At 43.1% G+C, this 16,212-nt stretch overlaps 1 protein-coding gene and 1 long non-coding RNA gene across 10 annotated transcripts in view; one reads left to right on the top strand and one right to left on the bottom strand.

Annotated features, from left to right (window-relative positions):
* B4GALNT4 (beta-1,4-N-acetyl-galactosaminyltransferase 4) overlaps positions 1 to 2,392 on the top strand; it is a 165,628-nt gene extending 163,236 nt beyond the window's left edge. For all 6 annotated transcript variants that reach the window (XM_083756136.1, XM_083756138.1, XM_083756140.1 and 3 more), the window contains one exon: positions 517 to 2,392. In XM_083756136.1, the coding sequence (XP_083612262.1) occupies positions 517 to 631 (115 nt within the window). In that variant the 3' untranslated portion in view covers positions 632 to 2,392. The remainder of the gene's footprint in view (positions 1 to 516) is intronic.
* The window catches only part of LOC310825371, a 54,215-nt gene that overhangs the window by 1,722 nt on the left and 36,281 nt on the right, over positions 1 to 16,212 (bottom strand). For 3 of the 4 annotated variants that reach the window (XR_014555219.1, XR_014555220.1, XR_014555222.1), the window contains one exon: positions 5,818 to 5,869. This is a non-coding gene — a long non-coding RNA (uncharacterized lncRNA). Of the gene's footprint in view, positions 1 to 5,817; positions 5,870 to 14,939; positions 15,115 to 16,212 lie in introns of all 4 variants that reach the window. The other variant, XR_014555221.1, reaches the window with a different exon arrangement.

Here is a 16,212-nt window from a genome sequence, read left to right as displayed (position 1 = left end):
CAAGCTTTGGCAGAGCTTAAGAGAGAAATTTCAGAAATCTGGATTAGCTGATGAGAATCTCTCCCTAAATGCCATGCAGCCCAGCAGGTTTGTTCAGGTTTGCTGTATGGGTTTACTCAGGAGTAAGTCGCAGGGAGATGAATAAGACTTCTTTGAGTAAGGGTGTTACAGCTTTGGTTTGCAAATGACACACTGAACATGCTCTCAAATGTGTATGCTAAAGAGGTGTGAAGGGGGTATAGTTTAGGAGGCAGTCTCTAAAAGGTGTTTTCACGCATGACATTTAAAAGTAGTTTGTTCTTCAGTTACCACACAATGATAACTTAAAATCTCCATTGGCAAAATGTACGTTCCGTTTCTTTCCCACATTATACCCTGTGTTAGCAAGGGTGAGAGAGTCTCAGCATGTGTTTTAGTGGCATAGTTGAAAGTGGTTTAAGTCCTTAACAGATGTTTAGTTGGGGGACTAAATGACCTTTCTGTCTCTTGATTTGCTTCTGTTTGGCGTGCTCACAGGGTGCTTCAGAGTGGGCTGGAGGTGGAACGTTTGCGACTCAGGAACTTTTACCATTACTACCATTCCAAACGTGGCATGTGGAATTCACGCAGCAAGAAGACACCCAAAGACTAAACACCAGCCCTGCCCTCAGCTGATCCCCACTCCTGGTCCTCTTCGGGAGGCGAAGAGGAAGCAGCAGCTGCCATCTTGGCTTTGCTACCTGTGACTTGGCACACCTTCCACACTGCTGCAGGTGGCCTTCTGGATGCAGCATCAGTCAGAGGCCCTGTACAAGGGCTCTCGGCAGTCGAGGGTTTCTACTGAACTATTTAAAGCAAACCATGTTTACTTTGGGATTTTTTTGTGACTTTTCTTAAGGGATCTAATTTCTTAGTCAGAAATTGCATTTATTAACTCAGTAGTACTGAAAGGTCGGGATTCCTGCTGAAAGGGAGAATGGGATGTGCCTTCCAGTATTACTACAGCCAGGAAGGAAGGTGCTGGGACCGCTACACAAAGCTCATGCAGCTGCCAGGGGAGAATCACAGTTGTTACTTGGCTCATAGATTTGGCACCTGAAAGCAAAGGAAGAATCTTTAGTGTGACAAGTGCTGTTCACTCCTGAGGTGACTGGGCCTCAACACTATATCATGGTCAAAGTGGGCCCTCAGGAGAGTTCAATGTCCTAAGAGGATTTTTGAGGGAAAGGCTCATGTCAGGTTTTTTGGGGGGGGGGTGTTTCAGTCTTTCTAAGTGAATGTTGGGTTTCTGGCCCATCTGCATATTTTCTGGACCTGTCTTAGGTAGAGGCAGCCCCAAATCTAGCCCCCTGTGATCTTCCTACACATACCTGCTGCTTCTGTGACTGATGAAGATCATGCTAGGATGGAGTTGGGGAAAAGAGTTTCAAGAGAGAGAGGGCACGATCATGAGAGTGCCCTTCACTACTCTCAGAGCCACTTCAGATGCAATAATCTTGCTAAGGGGGCTGGGGGTATAGGCACTTTGTGCTTCCTGTTCTTCCACATTTCAGTCTTATCAGAAAGAGAACTTGCACATCTTCCCTGCGCTGGGGGTGCAGAGACTCCCAATGTGAGCACATATTCCAGATAGGAACAGTACAGTTCTCTTTCACACTTCAATGAAATGGCAATGGAACAGAAAAGTATTGAGGCCCTTCCACTTTCTTTTCCCATCACAACAAATTCGCATCAGAATTGGCTTGCACCCTTCTCATTCTTCCCTTTCATCCTTCATCTGTTGTTTGAATGTACAAGGAAAGTATCGAGTAGCTCTCTGTGCCATTTGAATGGCCACAGAGAGAGTAGGTGAGTTTCTGTATAACCGTCAGCATTGGCGCAGCCAGGAATTAAGGAGAAACCCTGGGAACCCATGAGTGCTGAGTTGCTCAGTGAGCCTAAGCTTCCAGTTACTGCCCACTCTTCTCCAGTCACCCAACCAAGCTAATGAAAGAAAGCTGGGTACCACCCTCATGCTATGAGGTGTGAACACCCACCACCATAAAAACCCTCATTTTGGGGAGGGGATTGGATAGCTAGGAAAATCAGGATGGGCTGAAAGAGTGGACTGGAGGCCCATGTTTTCCTCTAGTCAACATTACTTCCAGAGGAACCCCCCTCCTTTTCCACACACAGTTGGAGAAGTAGGTGAGGTTTCACTATCCTCAGGTTCATCTTCACAGGCTGCTGTGGTTGGGGTAACAGAAAGGGATGGTGCAGGAATCAAAGGAGGGGAGGGCACAACAATATTTCCAAGCTAATTTCTGTGAAATTATGAGGTAGAAAGCTGTTTTCAGAAAGTTATGTCTGGTTTTGTTTTGTTTTTTTATTGATATTGTTATTAAAAATAAAGTAAATGTCTTGGTTCTGATTATCTCCCAGGTTTCAGTTTTGGTGCTTTGCAAATGCCATCTGAAAAAAGATTGATTTCCACTGCAAAGATCCTTCCCCTCCCAGCCATGCAATGGTATAGGAAGAGTATTGTGTTGTGACACTACTGGTGCACTCAACCTTTGCCTCACCTAGACTATCCCCAAGAGGGTCTGACACTGCAATTGGTGCTGTGCTGAAAACTTCTCCCACTTTTTCCCAAGCAATCTCTATCATAAATGAGAAATTATCAAAGTCATCTCCCTGGTGCTCTGCATTCTGCAGCCCCTCCAAGCATGAAAAGCCTGTGACATCCCAGGGTGGGCTTTGCTGTAAGCACAGGAAGCTGGGAGGGTTGTCTACCATGCTCTAAGCTTTTAAGTTATTTTTACTTTTAAATAAATCAGTACACTTTTAAAAAAATGTATTAGGAAGCACTTCCCTTAGAAACAAAGGGAAGAGCGCTTAAATCCAGGAGCTAGGTTGCCAGTCGCCCCAGCCTCAGGTAACTCCAGGAGAGGAGACCATGGAGGAAATTCATCCCATGGGCCTTTTCAGATCAGGAAGGCTGCAGAGTGCCAGGGAAATACTTAATAGAAATAAAAACACACCATATTCTTCTTTGCAAAATTACAAATGCCTTTTAAATCACATTGTGAATGAAGCAGAAAAACAGAAGTCTCTTTTTACAAGGGAAGAAATCTAAAGAAACTGGAAGGCATGTTTGAGCATGCACTACCCAAAACACCTTTACGCTTCAGCCTGGATTTGCCAGCATGGTCACAATGGCATCCGTGAGAACTTCTGCTGGTGCCCTCTCCCTTTGCCATGCTGTGGATGGTGAACTGCCCCCGCCCCACCTGTGGAAAGTGCAGTGGGGGAAAAGAACGCCACTCATGCTGAGCGCCTGGTTGCGTTAAATGGGGGCAAGAGAAAGGCACATTGTATTTGTTTCTCTAAGAGAAAAACAACTTTCTGAATTTTAGAAAAGGCATTAAGGATGTGAAAGAAATGCCTTAAAACTGACACTCACATCCAGATTTCATCAACGCTGCTCTGCCCTGCCATACAGGTATCACCCTGGCCGGCCACAGCTGGGTGTGGTCACACTGACATGCTTTTGGGCTATATTTAGCTCTAAAGAGAAGGGGAAAAATAGAAGGAAGGCAGGCAGTGCCACTAAGAAAAGGACACGAGAGGCAGGAGGAACTCGGCAGGTGCTAGGAAATTTGTTCATTAAGAAAATGTGGCTAAATGCATTTTGGTTTTTTGAACAAAACACACTTTGGGGTGGGGCAACACTATTAGTCTGATTCTGCCTTGATAGAATGTTCCTTTTTGCTAGCTCTGGAGATTCAGCTAAGGCTGTTTGCAATGCAGACTCTTTCAAGCGTCAAATACATGGATACAGAGCTGATGGCAAGTTACTACAGCCTGCTAATCCCTGCAAAGGCATAAGCAGTAGCACAAACTCATGAAAGATGGCACCTCATCTTCTCTGAATAATCGTGTCCCTGATTAGTGCTCCCTTTGCATTTTGTTCCAGGAAAGCCAGGATCTCATTATAGAGGAGCTGACTTCCCTGCATTAATCTTTTCCCATTCTGGCCAGACCTCATAAGGAACGCTGTCTCTGCCACAATAGCCTCACTTAAGGCAAGCCATGAACAAGCAAGCCTGCTGGTGCACAGAACTGATTAACAGCAGGGCAGCTAGAAAAGAACGATTAAAAAAAGTTGGTCCCCTTTTGTAACGTACATAACACCAGCTTAATGTTAAAATATTTTTTGCTGCTGGAATAAAAAGATATAAAGCTTATAATTTCTTGAGAAACAACATGTGAATAATTGAATGATAGTGTTTAAATAATGAGTTTTTTATATATTTGATAATAGGTTTTTATAGATTATTATATATTATCAGTGTTGTGTTTTGTATCAGGGTATGTGTATATTAAAGAGGGGGGAAATCACAACATTTTTGCTCCTTACCCACAGCTAAGTCATGGTTTTCAGAAGCTGGGTCTCAACCTCATCACCCCTTGGAGAAGATCGGGTTCAGCTTATACACAAGTTAGCAGGCCTCAAGACTTCCCTCTTGTAATTCATTAGGTCTACAACTATAACAGAAAGAAACTTCCACCTCTCACATATCACCTCTAGGCACCACATTTATGCAGTCTCCATGAATCCATTCTTAGTCTCTGGGCAAGGAGGAGTCATAGAGCCCATGCAGTAAATATCATCTTAATAACTCATCAGTATATATAAAAAAAAATTCCTTCCAGTAGCACCTTAAAGATACACACTGTGTGTATCTGAAGAAGTGTGCATGCACACGAAAGCTCATACCAAGAACTGACTTAGTTGGTCTTTAAGGTGCTACTGGAAGGAATTTTTTTTGTTTTGACTATGGCAGACCAACACGGCTACCTATCTGTCATCAGTATATACCTAGCCCAGCAAGGTTAGAGGCCCATTACACACTGACCCATGCAATTGCATTATACTGGTGGCCAGCTGTGCATCAGACAAACTGGAGTGGGTGCTTATGCTGCTGGTTCCAGATTTTGCATAGTATTGGGATCAGGCTGTTTCACCTGATACTATTCCTGACTTCAGTGGTACAATTAAGGAACTCAGACCTTCCATATCTACTCCATTGGACTGAGTTGGGCTAAGCTGAAAAGTCAATGAAACCTGTTGGTTTTCGTTATGGATTTGTTCTGTCATTAAAGCTCCATGGGTATGGGCCCAGGGTAGTGGAAGGCATGTCTCGTCTCATCACATTTGTTCCTCTGAAGACTCTTAAATAATCAGAAGAAGGCATGATATGAGAACCCCACCCTCCTAGGCTAGACAAAGGCATCAGGGAAAAAGGGTTTCTTGACAGGAGCATCTTCCCTATGGGAATTCCTTACCTAAAGAGTTCCATCAGACCCACTCACTTGTTATTTTTCATAGGCTGGCCTTTTAAAGCTATCAGTTTTATTTCTGGTTTTATCTTGGCTGTTTGAATACAGGGATAGTTGCTTAAATTGTTTTAATTTAACTATTAATTTTTATTTTTGTTGTAAACCTTGGCATGACTACTAAGTGTGCTCTGTGTTTTTTACACAAAAGAACAACAGGAGTAGTCTGTCACCTGGACTTCTCTAGCTGAGCACCTTCGACTGCAGCACAAAAACAGCTCACCTTGCTTTGCTTACAAAACACAGGTGGATGACCCAGAAGAAAATGAGGAGAGATGCAAAGAAGATATCAGCACTGCCAATATGTGTTGTCATATACAAAGTATTTCCCCATGCGATCAAGATCAGAGGTGGGGCAGGAGATAGATGGGCATCCACCCCTTGATATTTGGGACACCAAGGATTTCTGATTCCCAACTGTTCAACAATAGCAACACCAACAACAAAAGCTTTGCCTACCTCCTCCTAAATCAGGCTGCTGAGATAGCTTGGGAGCTGGGGACAATCAGTTCTGAAAGGGGGGGGGGATAAGGAATTATTTAATCATGCACATCACAGCAACTGCTACCTACAAATTCCTGGGCTGAAGCAATCCCAAAAGGCAAGGGAGCAGCTAAGCAAGAGATATGTATGGAGTTTCTTTCCCACCTATCAACTTGACAAGCTGGAGGCATCAGCATAATGGAAAGTGAACTTTTTTCCTTTTTTTAAAAAGGGTATTTGGCTTCTCATTGGTTGTGCTTATTTTCCAAACAAAAATATTAATTGGGTACTGCTTCCAATGTCAATTAGCAAGTCACTGCTAGCTTGCACAGCCTCAACAGGCAGATAAGGATTCATTTTCTTCCCCCTTCATTGCACAAACACTTCTTCTACGTTCTGCCTCACCCACCAACCCATCACTGCCATAGGTGACTTAGAAAGTGTGAACCCAAAGTCAAAGCATTTCTTTGTTAAAAAACCAACCTAGTACAGAAATTCACCCTAACATACCCAGTCACACCATCCGTTTCTGTAAAACCTTGGACCCTGCACATTTTCCTGATAATTGAGTTGTCATGATTGTTATATGAATTATGATACTGTTCAAACTCAATTTAACTAGCAGAGTTGAGCCTCACACCTCAGTCGGTGAGATCACTGCCTAACACTTACAGTGGCACCTTCAGGCAGCATCACATCAGGCAACCATTAAATACCGTAATATTCCCACTAGCGTCTGTCCTCTCTTGTAGTACCACTCTGGTTGTTCTCCCTTAAAAAGGTGCCCTGCAGTTGCATAGCAGGACATGAGGACAACATGAGTAACATAGTTTGCACATCATGGTAAGTCAAACCATGGCTGATGAGGACCACACAAATATGCTTGTTCCCATCTGCTTTGCACCTTTGAGCTCATGGAAGCATGGCAGCTAAAGCAAGCCTTGGACTTAGTGTGTCATCTGAACCCAAGATTGTGATTAAACTTTCTCCTCCTTAACCACAATCAACAACCAAGAAAAAACCTTGGCTACACACCACAGTTAAAGAGGGAAAAGCTCAGCCACAATCTCCAGTTCAGATAACTGTGCTAAGCCAAGGCTTGCCTTAGCAGCTGTGCTGCACCGCCTAAAAAGACTGGGGAGCAGCAAAGCAGGTGTGATCTCCCCAGGAGCCAATATGTGCAAACATGGCCACTGAGACAACCCAACCTGAAGGGAGGGACAAGTGAGCTAATGTGGGAATTCTATCATTTATTTCAATAAACGTACCTTTTGGGGCAAAGCAACACAAAAGGTGGCTTACATTTCATTAAAAAAATTAAGAATGCTACAAAACTAGACTATTTACATTACAGAGGTACAAAATTATTTCAAACAGGCAAGCCCAAAATAAACAGAAATACATGGACTGGTGGTATCTCCACAGTAAAGCATTTGCTTTGAATGCAGAAGGTCCCTTGTTCAGCCCTGGGGCTGCCAGCTTGGTGCTGACCCATGACATTGCCTTGTTCATAGGTGCTTCTCCAGCTGTGGAATGCCCTTGCTAGCAGGGTGCACCTGTCGCCACCATTAATAACTTCTGGGAGGAATTTGAAAATGTTCCGGTTTACCCAGGCATTTGGTGGTTGAAGAATATTGTTCCTGGCAAGCACAAGAACACTGGCTGGAATAGTGCTTTGAACTGTACCTGCTTTTAGAATGCTTTTAACCGTAATTGCTTCCAGAATGGTTTAACTGTGTTTGTGTGTGTGTGTTTTAAGAAATGTGGACCTCTTTACTGCACTAGGCTCTTTCAGGAGGTAGGGCAGGATACACCATAAATTGAATAAATAGCAATAAAATCCCTGATACCTCTAGATAGGGCAGAGAACACTCCCGCCCGAAATCCTGGAGAGCTGCTACCAGTAAGTGAACCAATGATCTGATTCAATATAAGGCACCGTTTCCTGTGCTGAAAAGCCAAATTTAGATTTTTGGAGGCCATGGACAACTACACCTCTTTAATTTGCTTTTTGGTTTCCCCACCTCTGTTAAAAACAGCAATGCGTAGGGTGTTGCTGAGTTACAGCTTTAATTTTTTGGGGGTATGACTGTTCTTTTCATCTTTTGTTGTTTTTAACTGCTGTTTTGGAAGGGCATTTGCCTAGGAATTTTAAAAATCCTTTTCTTTCTGTGGAAGCCAGAGTGAAACAACACCCCCCATATATACATACATATTTGCCTGCTGATGAACAAGCACAGGCCCTAGCTTGACTAAGAGAATCCGAGCATCTCCCTGGGGCCATGAGCACCACCCAGTCAGCCACACCCAGCTAGCACACTCTTTCTGGCACACCCAGCCAGCAGTTTCACCATCAAGAACACCTTCCTGAGGTTGTCCAACTCACCACCATCATAGGATCCAGTTCTGATAAAGAACCTGGAATCTGAACCAGTCCTGAGCCTGTGAGTAAGCATCCTATGCATGTCTGCTCTGAAGTTAAGTCCCACTGAGTTCTCTTTGCCCCCAGATGAGTGTGCATTGCAGCTTCAGTTCCCTAACTGAGAGGGATGGTCTGCAGAAGATTTTTCACTTTGGGTCAGGAACTTTTCATTCCCTAATACTATACTTGTTCACTCTCCACGCTCTCTAAGATGTGTTCCCCATCTTTTCAGTCAGGTATTTAAGGTAGCTTGCCTTAACGATAACGATACAGTAAATTCACATAGTTTAAAATTAGAAAACCCATGAACGTAACAGTAAAGCAGCAAACGAGAGAAACAACAGCCAGCACCAACCCTAACGCCAATTAAACACAGCTGTTTTTAATTGCTGTTTTGGATGACCATGTTAGTATGTTTCATGCATTTCCTCTTTTAATGTGTGTGTGTTTAATCCATCTTTTATGGTTAACCTCTTTAGGAACTTGGATCCAAATGGCAAGCCGTACATGAAGAAAACAAAATGAATAATTGGTGAAACATAAAGCGTTTTAATGCCCAAGAGGGATTTTACCTTTTGTGTGGAGGACACAGAAAGCAGTGCTACATTAGATAACCTCAGAGGACAGAGAAGCTCACATGCTAAAGGGTGTTTCTTCAAGACAGGCTGCTAGATTATGCACCTAGTTGCTAAGAGCAGTCCCATGTAAAGTAAATTGCAGTAATCTAGCCAGAAGTTTACCAAGGCATGAATAATGGATGCAACATTCCTCCTGCAGTGAGCCTATATTTGAGGTATCAGATGTAAGTGGTAAAAATCTGTCATAGATCTGGCCCAGTGAAATCTGGACTTTATTTGAGCCAGTGCTCACCAACAGAGAAGCTGCTTTAAAAGCCAGGGTTAGTCCTAGAATTGGGGGGGAGGAGAGAGAACCTTGAAGCACTTTTAATTAACTGTTTTATCAGTTAATGTATTACAACTGGAGTCTGATAAAGTATGCTTGGCCCTCAACACCAACTTCGTTGGACTGGTCATGTTGTCTGGATGCCCGATTATCGTCTTCCAAAGCAACTACTCTATTCCGAACTTAAAAATGGAAAGCGTAATGCTGGTGGTCAACAAAAGAGGTTTAAAGACTCTCTCAAGGCAAATCTAAAACACATGTAGTAAACACCAACAACTGGGAAACACTGGCCTGCGAGTGCTCCAGTTCGAGAACAGCCTTTACCAAAGGTGTCATGGACTTTGAAGACACTTGAACTCAGGATGCAAGGGAGAAACATGCTAAGAGGAAGGCCCGCTTGGCAAATCCACACTGTGATCAACTTCCACCCAGAAACCTATGCCCCCACTGTGGAAGGACATGTGGATTCAGAATTGGCCTCCACAGTCACTTACAGACTCATTGTTAAAACCGTGCTTATGGAAGAAAATCTTACTCGGCTACGAGTGATCACCAAAGAAGAAAGAAGAAGGAAGTTAAATAAAACATTCAATGCTCGGTTCCTGAATTAAGATGTACCAGGGCTCAAGCCTACCAAGGAATCACAGATTCTGTCTTGGCAGATCTCCCACTAAACCCAAATGTGTGAGAACTACGTCATAATCTAATGGGAAAAGAAAAACACTCTGTGCATGGTCAGAGGCAGTACTCCCTCCCAAGTGCCAAGTCTGGGTTGTAGAAAACAAAACAAGCTTTGTAGTTAAATTCTGTTTCTCTGGGCAAAAACTAGAGTACTGACAGATATAATGACTTGCCTAAAACTGCCGTATGGGGGAAATGGGATGCAGAGAATCAAATTCATGACTCCTAAATCCATATACTTCCCATTCTCTTCTGCTGCCATGTGGCAGGTTTATTCTTGCTTTCAATCCTGCACTTTGCATTTTACAGCTAGGCTAATCTCATCTCAACAAATTGCTGTAAACCTGATTTATGGCAAGCTGACCTGCAACCCGCTCCTGCCCCCTTCTGCATATACAACTGATTCCATGTTCTTCTACTTGGCCTTTTCCACCTCTCTGTAACGCAGAGCTGAGGGAGACACTGGAGTCTTCCCATTAGACAATGAATAAACATTTCCAAAGGAGCACTCCTGACCTCCATCTCTCTTTCATGCCAGGACATCGATAAGGTATTAGAAACCACACCAAAACTGGCCATATTGAGTATTTTTTTCCAAGACAACAGCGCACACTCACACTGCAAATAATTCGTAAGTCACCTACTCTCAGCAGCCAGGAGCATCATGACACTGGAGGGACCTGTCAGGAGTGAACATGGACCATGGGTACCAAACCATATGGGAAACAGCCCTACAAGAAAAACTTGACAACAAATTGAAATTAGCACAGGAACAAACAAAAGAGGATGCCTTCACCCCGGTGTGGCTTCCCTTCATTACATACACAGCCCAACAACAATCCACTGAAAACATGCAAATTGTTGTGGCTAACTGGATCCAAAAACCCGTCTTCCTCACACATGGAAATAAAACTCACTGCAGCCAACTAATGTCAACCAACCATGCCCTGGGCCCCCCAACCTCTCTCACCACCAATGAAAAGTAATAAATGAATAGAAAGAGAACCTACCCACAAGATGCTGACACAGAAACCTTGCACATAAAAGAATGAAAGTTTACTACCCCCTCTTCTCCTCCCCTCTCTTATTCTGCAACCCTATACAGTGGTACCTCCAGTTACAGACTCCGCTAACCCAGAAATATTACCTCAGGTTAAGAACTTTGCTTCAGGATGAGAACAGAAATTGTGTGGCGGCAGCAGCACAGCAGCAGCAGCAGGAGGCCCCATTAGCTAAAGTGGTACCTCAGGTTAAGAACGGACCTCTGGAACGAATTAAGTTCTTAACCCAAGGTACTGTCCATAACATTAGTGTCTCACATCACATATAACTGATCTGTAGAAAGGATTCTATGAATGGAAAACAGAGATGCTGTATGTACTTTCATAAGCCAATAATTTCTGTATAAAAACATTTTTAAAAAAAAAGGTTGCAGTGCTTCAGCCAGGCCACTAGGTGCCAATGAACAAGCAAGGTGAGAATTGTAGCTGGAAAAAATAATAACAAACTCCCTCAGGCTCTCTGTGAGAGTACGAAACAATACTCAATGTGAGCTTGTATCCTAGCCCACTTGAGATACAGGCAAGGAGCCTGGGGAAAGAGTCTTCACAACCATTTCCTAAAGCCAACTTTTAGCCTTTGGAAATGCTATGGGGCCGACTTTTCAGTGCTATCAATGCTGACCAGGACTGGTTGCTTTTCTGAGAGTGCATTCTGCAACATGTCATTTACACAGTAATAGAGCATTAGTAGAGGATTTATACTGGACCGCCACAGTTTTGTTTGTGATACAACCTCGATGTCACTGCATTATTGCCCTTCAGAGAGGCAACTCTTGCAAAACATTGTGCAACAACACTTAACAGCGATCAGAAATTCATGTAAGTAGTATGCAAGAGGTTCAAAGGCAATTTGAGCTCTACTTATGAAAAGGCTTTCCCCCAAACCCTTGCTAATCATGCAATAATAATAACAGGGCTAAACAGCGAGCCTCCAAACTCAAGGTCCTCCTTGTGTTATAATTAGCCAAGAACGTCTCTGTCTGGAGAAGGTGTTTGTCCTTCTGCCAGCATGTGGAGTGGGGCGATTTCTGCATCTCCAAGCACAGTACTGTACCGCTCTGTCAACATCAGAGGAGCAAGCAGAGCCATGTTTGTGGAAGGATTTAGAATACAAAGCACTAGACATGGCCTGGAAGCTTGAAGTTGGTCAGGGAGTTAGGACCTAAACAACAGCATAATCGGAATGAAAGGTGAGGGCCAAACTAGGAGTGTTTGGAAAGGTTTGGGGAGAGAGGTTTAGGACTGATTGATTCCACTCCCTCCCAGCTACAAGATAGGATCCTGAGGTGCTTTAAATTGAAGTTGGATGTCAGTTGTAGAAGGCTGGGAAAGAAGAATGATCTTAATTTACAGAAAGCTACATACACAGAGCACCAAGAATCCCCAATTTGCTGTTATTATGACAGATCTTGTACAATTCTATTAAATCAGAATAGTACCAAAAGAAAGAAAGAACAAGTGAACTACAATTTAATCCTGTAAATTAACAGGGTGTGTGTATGTGCACAGAGGAGTGATTGAGGGACAAAAACAAACAAGCTACCCACACCCAATATATTTTCTGCCAAGTTTATGTCGTGAGGTGGCCAACAAGCAGCAGAATAGCCATTCATATGGTGAGTGAAAAAATAGGAGTTTGTTAGAAAATAAAAAAGACATTAAAAAAGAAAAAATGGCCATGTGTTGACCCTCATATGCCAACTGTGTACACAGAAAAAAAATCTGATCTTAACGACCCATTTGTGAGATAATACTCCTGTCTGGACATGGCCTAGACAAGATATTGGTGATCTTTGATCAAATCTCCTGTTTAACTCAATTTCTTTTAAAATCAGGCATAGGATGAGGGAGGCAAATTGAGTTGGGACTTCAGAGAGGTCTATTGCTTCCACCCCATTCCACTGGGAAGTGGGGAACAGTTGTTACCCAAAGAGTTGGGTTAGGTGGACTGCACATCAGAATAACAGAAATTGGGGAGGGGGATAACAAACATAGCTCTATCTGTATGGAATATGTGTAACCATCTGTTATAGTAACCATATCTATAGTGTACCGGTACTCCTCCCACAGCAGGGAATTCTTGTTTCTGTGTACGTTTGTTTATATTAGTTTTGGATTTATATTCCACCATTCACCTCCAAAGGGCCCTCAGAGGAGCTGCCAACATATTGTAACTTATCAGCCCATAAGGCAACCATAAAAGCATAATAAAATTAATCATCCTAAAATCCTACAGTTAAAGCAAAACCCTAAAATATCTTCCAAACTTATGAACAGTAGTCATTACAACAGTTAAAATGAGTCACTACCCACAAAATGCTTGCTGAAATTTAAACAACAATTTTACAGTTTTTCTGGACATCCCTGGGAAGGAGTTTTTTGGGGAGTTCTATAGTGTAAGGTGACACTGTTGAGAAGACCCTGTTCCTCAGGTCCATGTTTCAAATTCCAGACAATGTGATTTGGAGCAAGGTATCACCTCCTTCTGCCTCTTGTGCATGTATCGAAACCTCTACATCTGCCCTGTGCTTAGCTCGGAATGTATCAGATTAAACTTAACCAACCGTGCACCATCATAATTGTTAATACTGACTTCTGCCACCTAATACCGTGTATAATACCAGTGATAAAACACAGACAGCATGTACCCAACCATGTAACACCATGTATCGGTGGTGTTATTTGACCTTGCACAGCTTTGGAGGCTGATGGTTTTGTCACAGCCAAGTCCTCAGCAGAACAATACATTTGCAGGCAAACAGTATGATAGATAACAGGAGAATGAGGATCCTTCAACACAAAGGCAACTTCCTTCAAGTATAGCAGGCCTTCCAAGCTCTTGGTACTCTCCCTGCGTCACAATCATCAACAGCCCTGCTCTGCATCTTCCTTAGGGCTTTTGCCTGGCTATAATTTGAGTACTGATATGTTTTTTGCTTGCCTGGACAGAGGGTAGAAAGAAGTGTGTGTGTGTAGAGACTAGCCTACACTACAAAGATAAAATTCACACTTGCTGCTGTACGCACTTGTCTCTGGCCCTACCCACCACTGGTATTTGACGCTCAGAAGGTTGCCCAGAAAAGAATGCAACCCTCAGGCTAAAAAAGGGTTCCCTATCCCTAATCCAAGGAAATTTATGGAAAAGGAGTAACAAAGGAGGAACCCCAGGAAATACATATAAGGGAATTCTCATTTTCAAAGACACTCCATTGTTCCCAAAATGAGTAACTATTACTAAATTAAAGTCTGGTTTGTAACCCAGAACTGTCCCTAACCTTCAACCAAGGACTTGGTTCCTTGGGTAGGCAGAGAGCAGAAGTAAAAAAGAAACATGGTAGTCTTTCATTTAGCAAAGCCAGGGATTGATTAAGGATGGTGCCTTAGGTAAAGAGAGTTACTTGTATAGTATTACTAAGTTGCTGGAGGGGAATTTAACCCTTAAAATGCAAAGCCAATCATCGTTCCCTGGTTGTAGATTCCACCCAACATGGCTACCTTTGGTTTTCAAATGCTTGAATACTACCAAATCTTGCCATTCAAGGCAGATGTGAACTGAACCAAATTTCTCCTACATCCCTATTAGAACAACTTTAATTATCCCAGGTCACTTCACTCAGGACAGGATGCAAAGTACCTTTCAAGTCTATGGAACTCTCAGCCTGTGTATTTGTAGGCATTTGTTAAAGGATTTTGTGAGGGAACAGGGTTGTTGTTCCACTTTGCTTTGAAACTGGTTTTAAATGTGTTGCCTTTGAACTTGCATCATGGTCTGCTTATATTGGTCAGCTTTTACTGCCCGATTTGTCTTTTTGTGTTTTATTACCTCATGAAGAAATTAAAGAAAACCAAACCAAACTAAAACTGACTCAGATAAAGCCCTGGTGCCAGTGTCCCATCTCTACAAAGGCATATTTCTTAATCCCCATTTCAGAGTTGCCAGATTATCAGTTTGCAGTGGTCATCTCAGAATCTCAACATTATCAGGTTTAGCTCAGACTTCTTGTACTGAGGTGGGGATAGACAAGGCCTACCTTATTCTCCTTGAATACCATTGCCTGTCTTTCACTTCCAGCAGCACCATCCAGCTTCCAAGGAAATTATGCAGGCCCAACTGCTCCTAATGGCTTCTTCCCCAAAGTTGAAAACTGTTTCTCCCAATTCATTCACATGGCCTGCAGGTGCTGCTGAGGCTTTCTGGGCCTCACTCTTAAAGAGACAGTACAAAAGGTGAGCGGTGACCAGAACTTCCCCTTCACACAGCACATCATCCCTGGTTCCAGTGAGGCACTGGAAAATCCACTCTTTTTCCATCTAGCACATTCTCTCACTCCCATGTTCTTGCTTGAGGCCTGCTGGCCACAAGATAAGCTTCTACTAATAAAGCTGAAGGTTGTGCATCACAAGTAGTCCTTGAATTCTCATGTATTTGCAAATTCTTGGACATATGGCAAAGGTACATGCAATGTTGGGGGCAGTGCAACATCACTCTTAGACATGTCAGTGGTTCAACCACAGTGCTGGCTTCTAAATTACTGAAACTGTGAAGAAACAGCTAGATAATTCATGGTGGAATTAAAGTACATCTTAGTTGCAGAAACGAAGCCCTGGGTCTGCAAGCTGAGGTGGGGATCCTCAAAGTATCCAGTTCTTCATTAGTATATCCAGTGGCAGCTGGTGAAGTGGTGAACTTGGAAGTCATGGTGGCTGAGCAGCATATCTCTGAATAACAGTTGCTCTGAGGAGCATTTGCAGGAGAAAGATTGGCCAGTGACTAAAAGGGCAAATAGCAAATAGCAAAGCTATTCTCAGTGCTTTTTCTCCTGGGGGGACACAGGGGTACACATACCCCTAAACGTTTTTTATCTTTGTACTTTTGTCCATTTACTGTATTTGAGAGTACCCCTAAACATTTTTAATAGAAAAAAAGCACTGGCTATTCTCATATTCTTAATGGTGGCCACTGCTGGGCCACCATACTCAGCACCATTACCCGTGGGATTGAGAGGAGATGATGACAGAGGCCAGATTAATCCTGTGCAGCCACACCGGCATCAATGGAGACTGCAAGTCAGCCAGCAGCAGCTAAGAACCCACACAGTGTGACTCTAACAGTTTTCATGTGTTTGCCTTGTCAAGTCCTCTGGCAAGATTACAGGGTTTCCTCCTTCCTCAGTTGCTGCACAGTGGCAGCACAGCACAGCACCTCACCCTGCTGAATAGGCTATAAACCTTTTGTGCATTTAACTCATTGCTGGCCCTTTTCCAGAGGTGCTTCACCATATAGTGACAGATTATTTACAAAGA

The sequence above is a fragment of the Podarcis gaigeae genome, assembly GCF_964106915.1.
Source record: "Podarcis gaigeae genome assembly, chromosome: 1".
NCBI classification, from domain to species: Eukaryota; Metazoa; Chordata; class Lepidosauria; order Squamata; family Lacertidae; genus Podarcis; species Podarcis gaigeae.
Note: the sequence above shows the minus strand (reverse complement) of the source record. Positions and strands in the feature narration are given on the sequence as shown.